The sequence below is a fragment of the Rhinolophus sinicus genome, chromosome 3, assembly GCF_057876585.1.
Source record: "Rhinolophus sinicus isolate RSI-liver-muscle chromosome 3, RSI-T2T, whole genome shotgun sequence".
Classification (NCBI taxonomy): Eukaryota; Metazoa; Chordata; class Mammalia; order Chiroptera; family Rhinolophidae; genus Rhinolophus; species Rhinolophus sinicus.
Window position 1 is genome coordinate 166127302 of NC_142503.1, and position 17660 is coordinate 166144961.

The following is a 17660-nucleotide window of genomic DNA, read 5'->3' on the forward strand; positions in this document are numbered from 1 at the left end:
TGAAGAGCACAGGCCAGTTGCTCTGTAGACTGTTCTTCACTAGGAGTTTGTCTGATTGTTTTAGTTATCCAGATAGGTTACCTAATAAACCTTCAGTTGTGTTTTAGTGAGATCTTTTCAGAACCTGTTGAAAATTAGAGTTAACGTTATCTGGCATCTGTCATACATAAAAAGTAGAAGGGCAGTCTTTTAAAAAATGTATTTGGCACAGTAAGTACTTCATGGTGACATAGTTAGGCTTTTCTGTCCCAGTGGGTGGTTGGCAGGAGAGCCCAAGTCCAACTCCTCATCGATCTAGTGAGGGGGATCAGAGTTGCCATGGACAGCTCAGGACTTCTGTGGGAGAAGGGAAGGATCCATCGCTTTACTTCCAATAAGGATGAAGAGGCTACTGTGTTGGGCTACTCCAGATTAGAAACTGAATTGTACATGTTAAATTCACAACACTCTTAACTCACATAATCAAAAATAGTTTAAGAGCTTGATGAAGTTATTCTAACTTTTAGTAATGAAGATGAAAAGGAAGAAGAAACCAGTGAAGAAGAAGATGAAGATAAGCGGCGTCTCAATGATGAATTATTAGGAAAAGTTGTCGGTGTGGTATCTACATCGGAGAAGACTGAATGGTATCCTGCTTTGGTAAGTAAGGTTGCTTTGCAGAATTAATCAACCATTTAAGGTATTTGTTTCACATGGATTTTTAAAAAGCACTTATAACTATTTTGAAGGTATTACAAAGTTTAATTTGGACTGTATAAAAATATTGAGGTCCTACTTACTTGACTGTTTTCTTTTGTTATTTCCTTTCTTTAATTCTCTGTAATTGATCATTTATTGGGATCTTTCAGTTCTTCCTTCGAAATGTGTCCCATGGTCTCTTTTTACTCTATTCCGTTACTACTTTATACATGATCTACAGTAACTACTTCCAAGTCCCTTTAACTCAATTACTGAATTCTTTCTTTACTAAATTCAGCCTAATTTTCTAGAAGTAACTTTTACTTCTAGAGAAATCATTTAAAAATATTGATTTAATCATGATAGTTCTATTCTAAAAAAAAACCTTCACTGACTCTGCCTAATATATTAATTCTTCTTTTTATAAACGAATATTTGAGGCCACCCGTAGCTCTCGGTTTGTTCCCATAGTCAGTGTAAGGTCTCTCCTCAGGTTCTTTTTTAACTGCTCCCTCCATAAGATACTTCACTCTTCCAAGCCTTTCCCCCTGCCTTAACTCACTGGTATTTACTGAGGATCTGTGGTGAGATCAGATTTGTTCTACATTCCTTAGGAGAGAGAGAAGTATGAGACTTATAACACATTGCCCTCAAGAAGCTTACTACACACATTTAAAAGATTACATAGTAATTGAAAATTATATACTAATTTAAAATATTTGGTGCACACACTGGAGTAGGACAGGGAGAACTGGGTAAGGAAAAGATACAGCTAGGCTTTGGAAATGCAAGTCTTAGTTGGGTTGGTATAGAAAACCAATCTTTGCTTACTTGGTAAAGGAATGAGAAGAAGGGATGGGCAAGAGGATTATATTGTGAGAGGAATCAATAATACTTGGTAATACCTGTCTCCACTTTCTCGTCTTCCTACTCTTCTTAAGGTTCGCCTCAAGTCCTACCTTTTCTTCAGAGTCTCCCCTGACCACTTTAACATAAAGAGGCCCTTTGTCTCTGAGTTTTAATATCGCTTATATCTTTAATAATAATTTTGGCTCTAAATCTGTGCCAAATTAAATTAGAATCCTTTAAAGAACTGAGGCTATTTTCAGGTTTCTGTGTGCATGTAAATAAATACATTACTCAATTCCTGTATAATAGATTTACTTTACATAGGTAAGTCTGAAAATCCTTCAAACTTTTCAACTGTACATGCGGACAAGTAAATGGATTTGGATTCAGAATATTCAGGTCATTATTTACTAAGAGATTTAAAAAAAAACACCACAAAATTCCTTTACTCAACAGATTTATCATTTTCCAGGTGATATAGAAAATAAAGATGAATAAGACAACAGTCTTACAATTGATGATTTTATAGTCTAGTTCAGGAAATAATCTATAATATAAAATTGTGTGTGTTCAATATTAGGACTTCTTGTAATGAGAGATTTATTTAAAGAAAAATCAAAGTCTTCACGGAGCAGGTACCTTTGAGCTGAGCCTTGAAGAATTTATAGTTAGTAAGCAGAGCTTCACTAGAGGGCTTCCGTAGAGGACATAAGATAAGTAAAAGCAGAAAAGCAAGGGATTTGTTTATGAAACTGTGTGCTTTGGGAATCCATTTTGGCTAAATATTAGATGTGACTAGAGGAATAATAGGAAATAAGACTGGGAAGATAATTTGGATCTAGGACAGAAGGGTCTTTATAAGGCCATGTAAGGAATTTGGCTGCAGTTCTTCATAGAATTTTAAAGAGTGACATTATTCGAGCTGCATGTTTAGGAATGTTGGAGGGATTGTTGTTGGAAAGGCTGGAGGTGACAGGAATCAATTTGGAGACCATTAGAGTGGTTCATAGGTGAGGTAATGAAGCTTAGGCTGTGCCAACTCATCCTTTAAGACCTATTTAAGCCTTTGCTGCCACACCTTTTTCTTCCCAAGGTTGGGTTAAATCTTCCTCCTACGTGTTTTCATATGTGTTCTATGGCTGGTGTCACTGTATTTTTCTCCATTGTGTTCTTTTTGAGTGTCTTTTTGTGTTGACCCCTCCATTACACTATTAGCTTCTTGAGAGCAGATACAAATATATTATTAATCCAGTAATTACCAGCACCGAACAAACAAACGTGTATTTTCATCCACCGCTAAGACAGCTGATATGACTGTCAAGAATTTTTAATTATCTGGATATATGCTGTTCAATATGATAGCCGTGAGCCCTGTGTGGCTATTAAAGTTTAAATGTAATAATTAAAATTAAATAGAATTAAAAATTCAATCTCTAAGTTGCACTAGCCACATTTCAAGTGCTCAGCCCCATGTGGTTCATTGCTACTGTGTTGGTCAATGTGATAATGAAGATTTTCATCATTGAATAAAGATCTACGGATGGTGCTAGATTGTAGCAGAGGGGCTTGTGTTGGGGGGTGGGTAATGAGCGAGGTACATTTCAGCTATTTGTTGGTAGACTTTAGTTTTTTTAAAATATTAAATTCTGTAAAGAATATACAGAGACTAATTACTAATGTTAAAACGTTTGTTATTTTAAAAATTAAGAAATTAAAAGCTCTTTACTCAGATTTCTCAGGCTGTTATTAGTAATTACTAAAAGTTGTACACACCTTGGTAAAAATGGGGACTTAGGTAGGTGTTCATTTCAAAATAGATCCTGATTCAAGTGTATTTTTAAAAATTATAATATGTCAAATTTTTATCACATACACATTTTTTGGATAATACATGAATTATGTAACTTAGAGTAAATACTAATGTTTTAAAAGTGGTGGTCACATTATAACTTATATTTCATTGATTATTCACTTTATAATCTAATGACTAGATAAATTAATACCTAGAAAGCGAATGTGCCAAATTAAAATTATAAAGTGATCTTCCTCTGTAAGTAATTCATTAATAATGAAAGCTATTGTGAATGAAGCTATTTCTTATAAAATATAATGCATTTTAGAAGTTCGGGGATCTGGAATTGTCCTTTTTAAAAATACATTCTTTTTCTGAGCAAAGAAAATAGGAATCAATCTGTTCTTATTTTGTATTTCAGGTAATATCTCCCAGCTGTAATGATGACATCACAGTGAAAAAAGACCAGTGTTTAGTTCGATCATTTATCGATTCTAAATTGTGAGTAATTAATCACTTAATAGTGTTACAGTGGGAGGGAAAAAAAAATGGAAGCACAATGATAGACTCTTCCCCACTCTAAGAATTTATTTTTAAAAGTCTCATCATTTCATGAACTGAGAAGTTGTTACTTAATATGTTTTGGCTTCGTGTAATGTAGGTTATTTTTTACTGAAAATTTTATATAAAAACTAAACAATATGTGAAAATAATATTTTAAAAGTTCTTTTAATAAAGCACGGTATTGGTTTTCTCTTTAATTGTAAAAATTCTGTATTTTTATCATGTGTACATGTTATGAACTATGAAATTTACTTTTAATAGAATTTATATTACCAGAATAATTATTTTGATTTTTTTTTCTTGAAAGCCAGATTTTTAGAAACTTCCCTTAACGTCAACTTTGTTTCCAAAACAGATGTAAAATTATATGTGTGTGTGTATATATATATACAGAGAGAGAGAGAGAGAGAGAGAGAGAGAGAGAGAGAATTCCTCTGAAAAATTTAGTACCGTAATATATCTTACAATGTTAAAAATATTTTAACATTACCTTTATTACATTTTTTTACTAAAGTAAATAGTAAATTTAAGAAATATTAAAGTTCAAAATAGACGTTGTCTTCGTAGAAAAAACATGCTGGTACAAACTACCCCATACTGTGTGTAGGAGGGTTGCATAGATTGAAATATTACAAATGTGAGGTTCTCAAATTAATGTACTTTGAGTATGTGAATCATCAGAATTAAAATACTAGCTTTGCCTGTATTACCTCTTGCTTTTTATGAAGGATTAGGATATATATGGTCTTTTAAAAACATTTTATAGGCAAAATAATCTCAATTTTGAGGTTTATATTTTTCTGTATGTTAACATGGACTATTTAAGTGACAGTTTTTATTTATTTAATCTTCGTTCCCTTCCATTTATTCTTCTCTATAACTAGTTATTCTATAGCAAGAAAGGATATCAAAGAAGTAGACCTTCTCAATCTCCCTGAATCTGAGCTCTCTGCTAAACCAGGTAAAGTAAGGATGAATCAATCCATTATTTCATGATGTGGCTCTAAATGACAAATAGTGACTAAAGCAAGATTGAATATTTTCTGGTGCTATTTTAGCTGTTTAGAGTTAACATCCACTCTTATTTGGTGGTATTTTTTTGAATTAGTAGAAAAAATATTTGGATTTATCATTTTTCGTTAAGTGTAACTTTTCATATTTTACCATTAAAATTTCTAACAGTATCCTCTAGAGTACTAATAAACATTAATATAACATTATAACATAAACTACGCTCAAATGTACTGTAACATTTTATAAGTAGCAGCTGCATTTGAATCCAGATCTTTCGACTCTGAATGTTACGTCTTTATTATTCTGTGCTGCTAATTCCATAACAACTGCTGAAGTATATTTTTACTCTTAGGGCTGCAGAAAGCAAGTATCTTCTTAAAAACTAGAGTTGTTCCTGATAATTGGAAAATGGATATAAGTGAAATCCTTGAGTCATCCAGTAGTGATGATGAAGATGGCCCAGCTGAAGAAAATGAAGAAGAGAAGGAAAAGGAGGCCAAAAAGGAAGAAGAAGAGGTGGTAGGTGACATTTCATATTTGTAATATATAAAAACATTTTAATACTCCAAAGTAAAAATAATACCTTTGTACATTTTCTCTCTGTTTAGATTCTCTTTATTATTTGTTTCTGTCTTTTTCTAGTTCAACTTGATTTGGGGTAGGGGGAGTTTTTTTGGCTTCTAGCTTTTGGGGTAAATCGAACTAAATTTTAGCTGGTAAAAGGTTATAAAGAAGAACTTTTCAGGTTAAATAATCAACAAGTGCAAACTTGGGGCTTTTTTGCATCTTTTGCAAACAACCAAGGAGGAAAGTTTAGGTGTATATCATGTGTTGACTCATTTAAATTGTTACCGTGTGGAATAACTGTTATTACTCTACTTAAAGGTGAGGAAAATGAGGGTCAGAAAGGTTTTAAGTAACTTTCCCAAGGTGACACAGCTCAAATGTGGAGAACAAGGATTTAAACCTAGGTCTGGTGTATCTTAACTTCAAAACCTCACCTCTTTCAGACATTTCACATATCGTGTCAAAGATAATGGACATAAAAAAATTCTATCCAAAATGAAAGAATATTTCATTTGGCAGTTTGATAAATCACAGGAAAGATTTAGATTGAATGTTATAAGTGCTAATTTCTCTGTAATATTGTGATGTCATCTAGAGTATATGTATAATTGTAGGAAATCATTCATGGAGTACCACATAATTGCTTATATGAGTATTGTTGTTTATTTATTCAGCAGTGTTTTGTCAAATGGGATCAACTGTCCACTATATTTTTAGTTGTTAGGAGGTAAAGGGGCTTAGGGGCAGACAAAGAGAATGAGTTTACTAAAAAGGAAGACCTATTTGAGCATGTAAAATATTTGCTTGGAAAATGTGGAATGCTTGTTTCTGTTTTACAGATACTAATTTATGAGATGAAACGAGTATACTTGAATGTGATGAAGGGCATAGAATTTTTCTCTCGGTTTACTTCCCCTGCAGTATTTGGTTTTTTGCACTCTGAAATCAGAATGGCGGTTCATACTTACAGGCTGCCTACAGAGTTGCCATAGTAACGTGCTGTTGGTTTTAAGTGAGCATGCTCGGAAAGACAGGAAGGTTTAGCAGAAGCTTGGCAGGTTGCCAATGGAGGTTTGCCAGATGCTTTGAAATGGGCTGTCTTTCTTTTCCTTTCATGTAATGTCTGATTTTTATGTGGAAGAGAATGTAAGTAGTGCTGTATAACCCTGCGGATGCTATGCCCTAAGAGGGGAAGCAAATATTTGCAAGTCAGACTGAAAAATGTTCAGACACTGTACTGATTAAGTAGAAGGGGAATCTAACCATTTTGCATTTGAAAGAAAATGCAGCATATAGGTAAGATTTTTTTTTTTAAATATTTAGTTACCATTTTGCTTGCCAAAGATGGGGTTAAATAAAAATTTTAGGCATTAGTGATGTGGCTGATATGGTATTGCTCGGAACCAAGCGCAATTGTGTTTTGTAAAAGAGACAGTAGGAGTCTATTTTTAGAATATCAAAGGATAAAGGCTATTTTTCTGAAACATAAGATGGATTTTTAAATGAAAATGATGAGAAAGTTTGGCAGAATTCAGGATTTAAAGTCTAAATATTAAATGTGATTTTTGTATTCTATCTGTATTTATTTATAGATTGCATGTTTTCAGGATAAATAGGCCACATTTTCAGGGTGTGAACTATTCCAGTCTGGTTTTGCTTTTTTTTTTTTTTTTTAATTAACATTAGTTAGGATCTTATATTGCCAAATATTGAAAACAGATTAGTGTCTTTATTTTTGCTAATACTTTTAATTGGTGTCCTTTCAGAATCCATTTTCCTTACTGACCCCCTCCCCCCCCAAAAAAACCCTGAAATTTTAGACAAAGAAGGTAAAAAGGGATTTGTAGTAAGGTTGGAGAGAATAGTAAATGGTGCTCTTATTATAGCTATTTATTTCATAAAAATCATGTTTTATTCAAGCTGTGAGTAAATGTTAGTAAAAAAGAATAAAGAGCAGAGGCAAGCTCTGTTACCTATTGTTTGCAGGTAATAAGTAAAGAAATTGAAAAAGGTAAGGACCTTTGTGAGGATAATCTCTTCTTAAAATGTGCTGCTTAAATTATGAACCTATAAAAATTAAATGAACCAGGATGCTTTTCATCTACTGAAAAATAAAAGCAAAATTACAAAATGTGGCACTGATTTATATGATTATTATTTAAAATTATTTTTCAAATGGTCAGTTTCATAACATATACTTTGTTGAATTCCTTGACAGAAACTAATTCCTCTTTTTCTCTGGCCATACAGGTAGATTTTCTTGAGTGAGATTTTGGTTGCTTTAGGAAAAAAATCAGCTGCATTCTTTGCTTTTGGATTTAAGATTTAGTTGCTGAATCATTCTAACTTGTCTTCAACAGTAATTTTTAAAAAAATTTAATATACTGATAAACTGAAAAGCAGTTGAATCTATGTATATCAAAAGGGAAAAATCGGTATGGTATAAAATGAATTAAAATCTGATAAGCTGGGGCCTACCTGGCTTAGTCATCACAGGCCTTTACTACATAAGTGAGGCTAAGCTGTTGTATTACATTACAGATCATATTCTTCCCAAAATGTAATGATGCTGTGCTTTAATGAAGATTTAATGTTGCTTTACAATGATCAACATTTATAACATTCTGTAAACCACTATAACAATACTTGAGCCTGTCAATTGGTGTTTGTAAATTTTATGCAGTAGAATCATACAAGTGTTAGATACTTCTGCAGTGTTAATGGGCAGTGCACATTGTTTTTATATTGGATGCTTTGAGTACCCTAATGTAGCCTTAATACGCAGATTTGAGATTCCATGGCTTTACCAAGGAGGAGGAGCATCTTTTTTACTTAATATTATTTTGAATTCCTAAGCATCGGTAGTTCAGAATTTGAGTACAAGAAATATGTTTCACACTGTTACTGAGTCTGACAGGAAGTAGATCCTATCTGTTATTGATGGCTTTAGATTTTAACTCACTGGTAAGTGGAGAATATTTTTGTGGGTATTACTTAAATGTCTTTTGTTAAGAAAATTTTGTATTAGAAAAGATATTACTGAATTTCCTTTTGAGCTTTGAAGTTGGTTGAAAGTCATGTAAACATAAGTAATGATGTCAGTTATTTATTTACTCCTGACTTATGTACACCTTGGATGAATGTAGGAGAGTCGTCTAAGGATAAAATAAATAGGTGATTGTTTAGAAGATTGAATTTTGGGGGAATTTGACTATAGCTTTTTTATCCTTTTGGTTTGCTATAGGTAGGGTTATGTATTGGGCCATTTCAAAAATCTCTTCTAATTTCATATTTAGTAATGAAAATCAGAATTTAGTGAATTTTTATAAGAAATGTCCTCTTTTGTTTAGGAGTATTAATACCTATTTCTCCAGTCTTTGAATTTTCTAGGGGTCACTGTTCCACTTAACGCCTAGAGTTATATTCCACTATTATAAAATCATAATTGCTTGAGTTTTTTCTATTCATAGAAACCTGAAAGTACTCTGGTGTTCTCAGTTTATTCTTGGAGACCCACTGGTTTTTTAAAGTAAGATTGTTTATTTAATTCTCACATCAGATTCTTTTATGAGTGAGGAAACTGAGGCTTAGAGAGAGTACAGAAAGTTTCACAGACTTAAGAAAAATTTCTCTCTTCCTCTAGATTTAAAGTCTCTGAAAGCAGAGGATGTCAGGTTTTGTTTTTTTTCTTTTTCCCGTCAATGTAAATACCCACCAGCCAGCAACACAGAGCTTGGCTCAGAGTAAACCTTCATTAAATAGTTTCTGAATAAATGAATAAATGTGGGCTACGCAATTATCCTAACAAATTGCTATTTGAAACCAAATGTTGGAAGATTTATTGTAAGGTTCCAGAAAGTTCACGTTGGAAGGAACCAGGTGAAAAGGTATCTCCTGATAGATTTCTTTTCTCAGGCAATACACTCGATAGGCAATCTCATTTCCTAATTTAATTTTATGAGTTGATAAATTAATTCTTTTTGGCCTAAGCTAGTTTGGGATAGTTTTCTGTCACTTGCAATACGAGTTCTTCACTAATAATACTTCTCCTTTATATCTTGCCCCACTTATTTCAGGTGTCTTTTGACTAGTCTCTTCCCCTCCTGTCTCTTCACCTCCAATCCATTTCCCTTGACATCTTTCTAAAACGTAAATGGTTCCTGCCGAAAACCCTTTGATGGTTTTCAGCACCTACAGGATGAAGTTTAGGTCTTTTATCTTAGCTCTTTGTAAGTCTGGCCCTTCGTGATTTGACCCAGGCCCTCCTTTTTATTCTCCTCTCCACTCTTCTCCAGCAGTATGGAAGGAACTTCTTATAGCTTCCCCTTCCCACCTCTTAGATGTCGCTGAGAAGCTGCTTGTCAGGCATATTACACTGAGGATCACCTTTGTGTTGCCCATTCTCTTTATCAGTATTAAATATAATAGGAAAATAAAATGAAAGTATAAAAAAACTCAGAAATAATAAACAATAGATAAAATTTAAAGAATCTAACAGATTTCTGTGTGGGAACCAAGAGAGCTCTGCCTGAATTACAGTGGTTGAGTGTGATCTATGAATGTTCAATGCATTAACCTTAGTAGGTTCAGGTATTTATTACACAGCTTTAAAAAATCAGTGAGGCTGCTTAATATGTTTCAGATTTAAAATTTTGTACAAAAAAGTATAAGCAGCTACTGGTATTGGTGCTTCTTTCACATGAGTCTTCCAGCCCAAGGTACCCTCAGAGCTGCCACTTCTGATGTACTTCTTAAAGTACTTAGCTCCCCAGAGTGGAGCTTTCAGGGTGCTGTCTTAATAACCCCTCTCCCAGCAGAGGAATCTGTCCACTTCGGAAGACTCCAAGCTCAGCCTCTATTTTTGGAGTAGTAGGGGATGAGAGATCAAGGGATTGTAAGAATGGAGGAGTTGAGAGAATGTGTGATGAAGTTCCAGGAGTGGGTGAGAAGGGGGGCCAATAAGGAGGACTGGAGGAGAGGCAGTGGGCAGTAGCATGAAGGGTGAACAAAGCTGCTGTTGTCCAAACTAACGTTAATTCACAAAACAGTATTTTGGGATTGATAAATAAGCATGGTGTACTGGAATACAAAAATAAAGGGGGATGGGAGTGTGTAGTTTAATAACTTATTAAGGGTACCTGAGGCATTTGAGAGAGAGAGCTGCGAAATCCATCAGCAAGAGCTGTGTCTACCTTTACATACAATACACAGTACAGGGAAACCACAAAGATCAAGTTCAATTACACCCCTGCTTTCAAAATGTTAGTCTTTGTGGCTCTAATCTGTTGTGTGCTAAGAAACCAACTCATCCCAACCAACTCATTAGAACTGTGTATAAGTTACATGGGCCTGAGGGGCTTTGTATATATGCATCATCTTTTATTGACATATATTTGGGACACTTTCTATTCACCTTCCTAATTTGTGTGCTGGAAAGTAGAGTTGCTGGCTAAATAAGTTAATAGCTCAGCAAAAGCAAGGTATTATTTAAAAAACAAATGACAAAATATATTCATCTCCCATCCCAGTAAAATGCAGCAAGTCCATTCTTCACTAGAATTTGTACCATTTCTGACTGAATAATCTGATTAATGTGCCAGGGGAGCCAAAAAATGTATATACATGATTTGTATTCATCTTTTGTTATCAGTATATATTGAGTATTACAATTTTAATACAGTGTTTTTCTTTTCTTAAAATGTGTACACATTCTTTTGGCACCCTCTGTATTTAGGAAAGGAATGAGGTGAATGCTAGCAAACGATTGTGCCACAGCCACCTGTGTCTTAAGAATATTCTGAACCATACTTATTTTTTCTCTTTTCTCTGACTCTTACTGCATTTATACAATCATTAATGTTAGCCCTGAAACTCAGCAAATGAGGAAAATTGAAGAAAATCTCCTCAGTTCATTTTCACAGAAGTCATTTTCATTCACATAATAATAGAGTGTCTACGGTAAATGCCAGTCATTCGTGATAAATTTGTGAGTAAAATAGACATGTTTCTAACCTCATAGGACTTACTGCGCATTTACAATGTGTTGGAACTTTGAGGACCACAAACATGAGTAACATAACCTTGACCTAAACTCAAAAAGTATCTCGGCGTTCTCTCTCCCCTCTTCCTTTTCGGGGGAGAGGTCATCTTTCCATCATGAGGTGGCAAGGCTAACTCAGGCATTGGTCCTTCTCCTTGTGGGCTGTTGTAATGACTTCTCTTTCCCTTCCAAGCCATCAAACTTATTCCTGGCAGAGGACTTTTAAAACATCTGATCTAATTCTTCTTTACGTCTCTCAAACCTCACATCTACCCACCTGGAGTGTCCAGTTCCGGTTCTGTAGCATAGGATCACAAAGCCCTTTCCTAACACAACCTGCTTTGCCAGCTTCATGTGTGTGCCGTTTGCTCTAGCTGCTGGCCTGTCCATGCTTCACATCTGGAGGCTTTCCCTAATGTTACCACCATCACTCCATACCCAGCAGAACCATTCATCCCCTTCTTTATTCTTTTATATATTTTACAACACTTACCCCGTTGTGTCGAATTGCCTTTACATTTTGACACCCTCTGCCAGACTCAGAGGGGCAAAAGTAGAAGGCAACGTGTCTGCTCGTTTATTCAGAGTACTTATGCATAGTCCCTGACTCGTGGTAGCCATCAATTGATGTTTGAATTGAATTTGAAGATGTAGTTTCCAAAGTCAATAAATTCATAATCTAGTAATACAGATAAATAGATACACATCTGTCTGTAATACGCCGTAGTATACACACTGATGCTAACTAATACTGTACATTTCTTGAAATGATCAGATTCATGCCTCTTCTATTCCTTAACCCCCTTCCCTGCCATTTCCCCTCATAATTACTCTTCACATGCTTGACTAAATAAAGGGAAGAAGGCTCATCAGCTCTCTAATGGACTCTCTACTCCTTATTACAACCCTGTCCCACTCAACCCCTGAGGGATGCAACGCCTTCTGGCTGCTACCCTGGAGAGAGGCGCTGTAGGTATGAAGTTACCATGAACAGAGAAAGCACACTGGGGTAGCAAATAGGAGCTCCCTTACAAAAGCCAGAAAGGCAGATTCTTCTAGTCGGAGGCCTTTTCTAGCATACGCAGTTTTACTCCAAGGTGACTAACAACACAGCTCTTTTAAAAAAAAAATTGTGAAGAATTGCTTATTGTAAGAAGTAAACCATTTTAATTTTTGCAAAGATCATCAGGTAAATTTAAGACTTTGTATATAGGCTCATCTGTTTTTCTTTTGTTTTTGTGGAAAGTAAATTTCCTCTCAAGCAGGCATTTGTTTTATTCAGCGGAATTCTTGATTCATTTATATCTTGTTTTTAAACCTGATAACTGCACCTAAACTTAAAATCTTACGGCCATGGTTTTTCATGGAACTTAGTATATACTCTTGGATATCCACTGATGTTTAAGTCAAATATATTTAAACCACCAACTTGTATCTATAGACCTATATTCTAAATCACTAAGAATTTGTCAGGTGTTTGGTACAGCCTTAATAAATACCTAATCTTCAATTGATGGCTTTATTTTCTTGTTTTGGAAGAAACTTTGATTTCAAATCAGTGCCTTTTTAAAAAACTACTTTTTACATATACTGCATATAATGATCTTATTTGAATTCTGTGTGATCATAAATACTGGAAATGAGTGGTTAGTCTGAGGAAAGAATATGGGGCATAAGATGTTTTTGTTTTTTCTCCCTGTACCAAAAATGTCCTTAAAATTAACATCTGAAATGACTCTTGGGCTACTGGATTACTTTTTTTCTTGCATTAACTAACTAGCAGTTATTTTAATAATGTTGCAAAAGTAAAATGTTTAATTCACATGGAGAAAAAATGGCCATCTTATTTGTTTTGTATAAATGTTTTTAAAAACAATCTTTTTCAGTTACAGTTGACATACAATATTATATTAAATACTGCCATCTCTTGACTTGAGCATTTAGTAATGACCCCTGTTAACACGTTGCGTACGGCGGGGTTTAAATCCCTCATACCCCTCTGTTCCAGCAGGTTTTTAAAAGAAACTACTTTAAAATGCACTCTTCTCTTTAAAGCGTAAATGCTTCTATGTCATTTATTATTTTTCTATAAATAATAGATTCTACAAATAAATTATTCTATAAATAATTATTCTACAAATAATTCACTAAAATATGCAAAGTAAAGAGTCAACAGTAAAAACAAGAATTCTCGTTATCCGTCCTTAACGCATGGCTCAGAAAAAAAACGAAGATTCTCGTGATCCGTGCACAATGTGTTAACTTTGTAGATTGCTAATTTTTGAGGCTTTGTGCAACTTTGACTTAAGTTTCTTTATATTTGGTAAAACTGAAAGTACCCCAATGTTACAAACCATCTGAATGAATGTATTAAAAGATCTTACTCTCTTTCCCTTGATTGCCTCCTGTTACTTTTTTTAATTATTATATATTCTAATCAACTACATGTTTGTTCATCGTGGGTATATTATTAACAATTAATATTCTTAAAGGATACAGAATTTAAAATGGTCTTTTGCACTCTGGACTGTGAACAATCTGTTGCCTGACAGTTGCCTTTGCTTTGAATATGGCTTTGAAAGACCAAAATCTGAATTCTTCTTTTGGAACATAGAAAAGTAGTACTCTGAAATTAAATGATGGTAATTTATGTGGAAATGTATTAGTGTTTTGTTTCTCTATAGTATCACTAAACTTCAAATACTGATTTTCCCAAATGTTAATTTATAAGTAATCTATCAGAAAAGCGAATATTCATATTAAAACCCACGACCCATTTGTTTGATGAGAGCCAAAATATTGGCTTTATGAGAAGAAATCTTTAGGTTTATATAATTAGTAAAAAGTAAAACTTAAATAGGTATTTGTAGGAATAGTTGTTTTTACATGAATGTTTCCATTAGTTAACCCCCCCCAACTAAATTAATATTTATGTATTGAGTTTCCTTCCCTAAGAAGTCATTTTCACTGTCTTATTTTTTGGGTTCGCAATGTCAACCACAGACACCAGGCAAATGAAAAAGCAAGCTAGTGTGATAGAAGAGATGGCTGGTTGGGTCTGGGACAAAATAGAATTTATATGACTCATTTAAATATATTTAAATTTTTAAAAATATTGTGCTATCCAAACAAAAAAATCTTTGCCATGTGACCTTGGAGCCTCTGGTTTATACTCATTCAATAATAAGAAAATTTTAATGTTAATGTGTGCATTATTTCTAATAATAAATACATTTTAATTATTGTGCTCATCTATCAATACAGTTGTACAGGCCACATGGTATTTTAATGGATTTTTAAATAAATACCAAGTGAAGTGAAAATACCCATTCCTGAACCTTTTTCTCATGGCTAATCTTATTAGTCTTTATGGTAATACTCAAGAGTAGGGTTAGAGTGATAAATGGGGTGAAGGGTAGAGATTGTATATCTTGACAGTTGCATTAAATCAACTCTGTCATAATATGACTTTAAATCTGGCTTTGTAGGATTTTGAGAAAATTCATTATTTTCCAACTTCATTAAAACTTGATCCCCTTACATTGAGTTCACAAAACAGAAAAAGACAATATATCTCATCCTGTTCATTTTCTATATGTTTGTATATTTTATTTACAGCCTGAGGAAGAACTTGATCCTGAAGAGAGGGACAACTTCCTCCAACAGCTTTATAAGTTTATGGAAGACAGAGGTACTTTCATTAATTAATTAAAAGTAATCATTTCTTTTACAGTTTTAGATTTTTGGTTTATGCATTATTTTTGTTAGAATCATGGGTATATGGATTTGGATTTAAAGTAAAGCCTAAGAATCAGTTACAGCTAATAGTTATTCAGTACTTAGAATAAAAACAAATATTAATATTCTATTTGAGTAGAAATGTATACGAAAATCGTTTGTGTATAGTTAAATTTAGTCTCCTAGGGACTTATAAAGCAAGCCAAAACATATTATAATAATATTTCAGTAATAGAAAGTGAACAATTACAGTGTTAATCTGCATACTTATTCATTACTAACGCTGTCTCTATGGCAAGTAAACTGGCCTGATCCATGGTCTCAACAAAGGAGATAGGAGATCAAACATAATAGGAGATCAGTCCCTACCTAAATTAAAAGGATTTCTGTTTGGAAGTTAGAAGAAGTAGAAGCTTTATAAATCATCATACTTCTTGACATTACATTAGTCCTGGAAAATCCTCAGATAATTTGGTCCTAAAGAGTCTGTGGCCTTCAGAAATCATCCTTTAGATTTTTGCTAACAGTCTTAACATTTGCGTTAAAGCATTGAGAATGGAACCATAGCTTTAAAAATGCACCCTTTCCATTGTACGAGGTCTGACAATTAAGTTAGCAAACTTGTCACCGTGTGCTTACATTGGCAGCACTGTACAAACAACTCAGTAATGCTTCATAACCTTGGTATATCAGTGTCTCACAGCCATGTTTGTGTCGAAATGTGGCGGTGTCTTGCCGAGTGACGTTCATTATCGTTGCGTGTTTTTGCGTGTCATTGCAAGAATGTCTGAGCTTGAATTAGAACAATGGACAAACATTAAATATCTTGTTAAACTTGACAAGAGTGGAAGTGAAATCAGGGACATGTTAGTCCAAGTTTATGGGGGTAATGCCATGAAGAAAACAGCGGTGTACAAATGGATTACACGTTTTTCTGAGGGGAGAGAATGCGTCACCGATAAAGAGAAGTCAGGGCGGCCAGTAATGAGCAGAACTGATGAAAACATTGCAAAAATTTGTTGAATTATGCGTCAAAATTATCAGCTGAGTGGGAGAAGCATAGCAGACTAAGTAAACATCGATAGAGAAACAGTTTGGAAAACCTTAATTAAAAATCTTGGCATGAGAAAGTTGTGTGCAAAAATGGTCCCAAAGGAGCTCACCAATGAACAAAAGCAAAGGAGAATCGAAGTTTGCCAAGACCTTTGGAGAGGCAAGACGATGTTTTGGGCTGTGTTATCACTGATGATGAAACATGGGTGTACCAATACGATCATTGTGCATCAAAGTGCACAATGGAAGTCAGCCAATGCTCCACAACCAAAAAAGCTCCATCAGCCCAAATCAAGAGTCAAAACGATGTTGCTAATCTTTTTTGATATCAGAGGGATTATTCATTATGAATTTGTATCAACTGGAAAAATTTAACCAACTTTACTATTTGGAAGTGCTGAAAAGTCTGTGTAAAAAAGTTGGATGAAAACAACCTGAACTTTTTGCCAATAATTCATGGCTCTTATAGCACGACAATGCACCAGCAGCTCACACGGCACTGTCTGTGAGGGAGTTTTTAGCCAGTAAACAAATAACTGTGTTAGAACACCCTCCCTACTCACCTGATCTGGCCCCCAATGATTTCTTTGTTTCCCTGAAGACAAAGCAAATATTGAAAGGAAGACATTTTGATGACATTCAGGACATCAAGGGTAATACGATGACAGCTCTGATGGCCATTCCAGAAAAAAAGAGTTCCAAAATTGCTTTGAAGGGTGGACTAGGCGCTGGCGTTGATGCATAGCTTCCCAAGGGGAGTACTTCAAAGGTGACAAAAGGTGACCATAGTGATATTCAGCAATGAGGTATGAGCACTTTTTCTAGGATGAGTTCCTGAACTTAATTGTCAGACCTCAGATGTGTTTTTGCCCAGGCTATTTGAACCAGCAATATTGTTGGCTACACCTTGTAGTCCCAAGGTTTAATTTAGTTTTACACAATTCAGTGGTAGTTAGAGAATAGTTAGTGGTTTTATCAGTTGTGGAAGTTTATCTAAAGACCACCAGAATGCAGTATAAAGAATATTTTGTCTTTTCTTACTTAATTTAAGGTTCTTTAATTAGATGCTACTGATTAATGAAATTTGGGAAATGAGAAATTGACAGCTGTTTAAAACTTAGTATTTCCATCTGAATAAACATTCCATTTCTACCCTCTGATATTAAAAATAGGTACTCCAATCAACAAACCTCCTGTTTTGGGCTATAAAGATCTCAATCTCTTCAAACTCTTTAGACTGGTTTATCATCAAGGTGGATGTGACAATGTAAGTATGGTGTAATGAAAAGTTAAATTATCTAACATTTCACTGTTATATGTACTTTAGATAATAAACACGTTTTCTTAATGAACATAGAGTATTAG

The 17660-nt window shown here is 34.2% G+C and overlaps 1 protein-coding gene across 4 annotated transcripts in view; it reads left to right on the plus strand.

Moving 5' to 3' along the window:
• The window catches only part of ARID4A (AT-rich interaction domain 4A), a 58822-nt gene that overhangs the window by 15286 nt on the left and 25876 nt on the right, over positions 1-17660 (plus strand). For all 4 annotated transcript variants that reach the window (XM_088797349.1, XM_019725802.3, XM_019725803.3 and 1 more), the window contains exons 8-13: positions 507-639; positions 3741-3820; positions 4768-4844; positions 5250-5416; positions 15123-15195; positions 17468-17562. In XM_088797349.1, coding sequence (XP_088653475.1) covers positions 507-639; positions 3741-3820; positions 4768-4844; positions 5250-5416; positions 15123-15195; positions 17468-17562 — 625 coding nt within the window. The remainder of the gene's footprint in view (positions 1-506; positions 640-3740; positions 3821-4767; positions 4845-5249; positions 5417-15122; positions 15196-17467; positions 17563-17660) is intronic.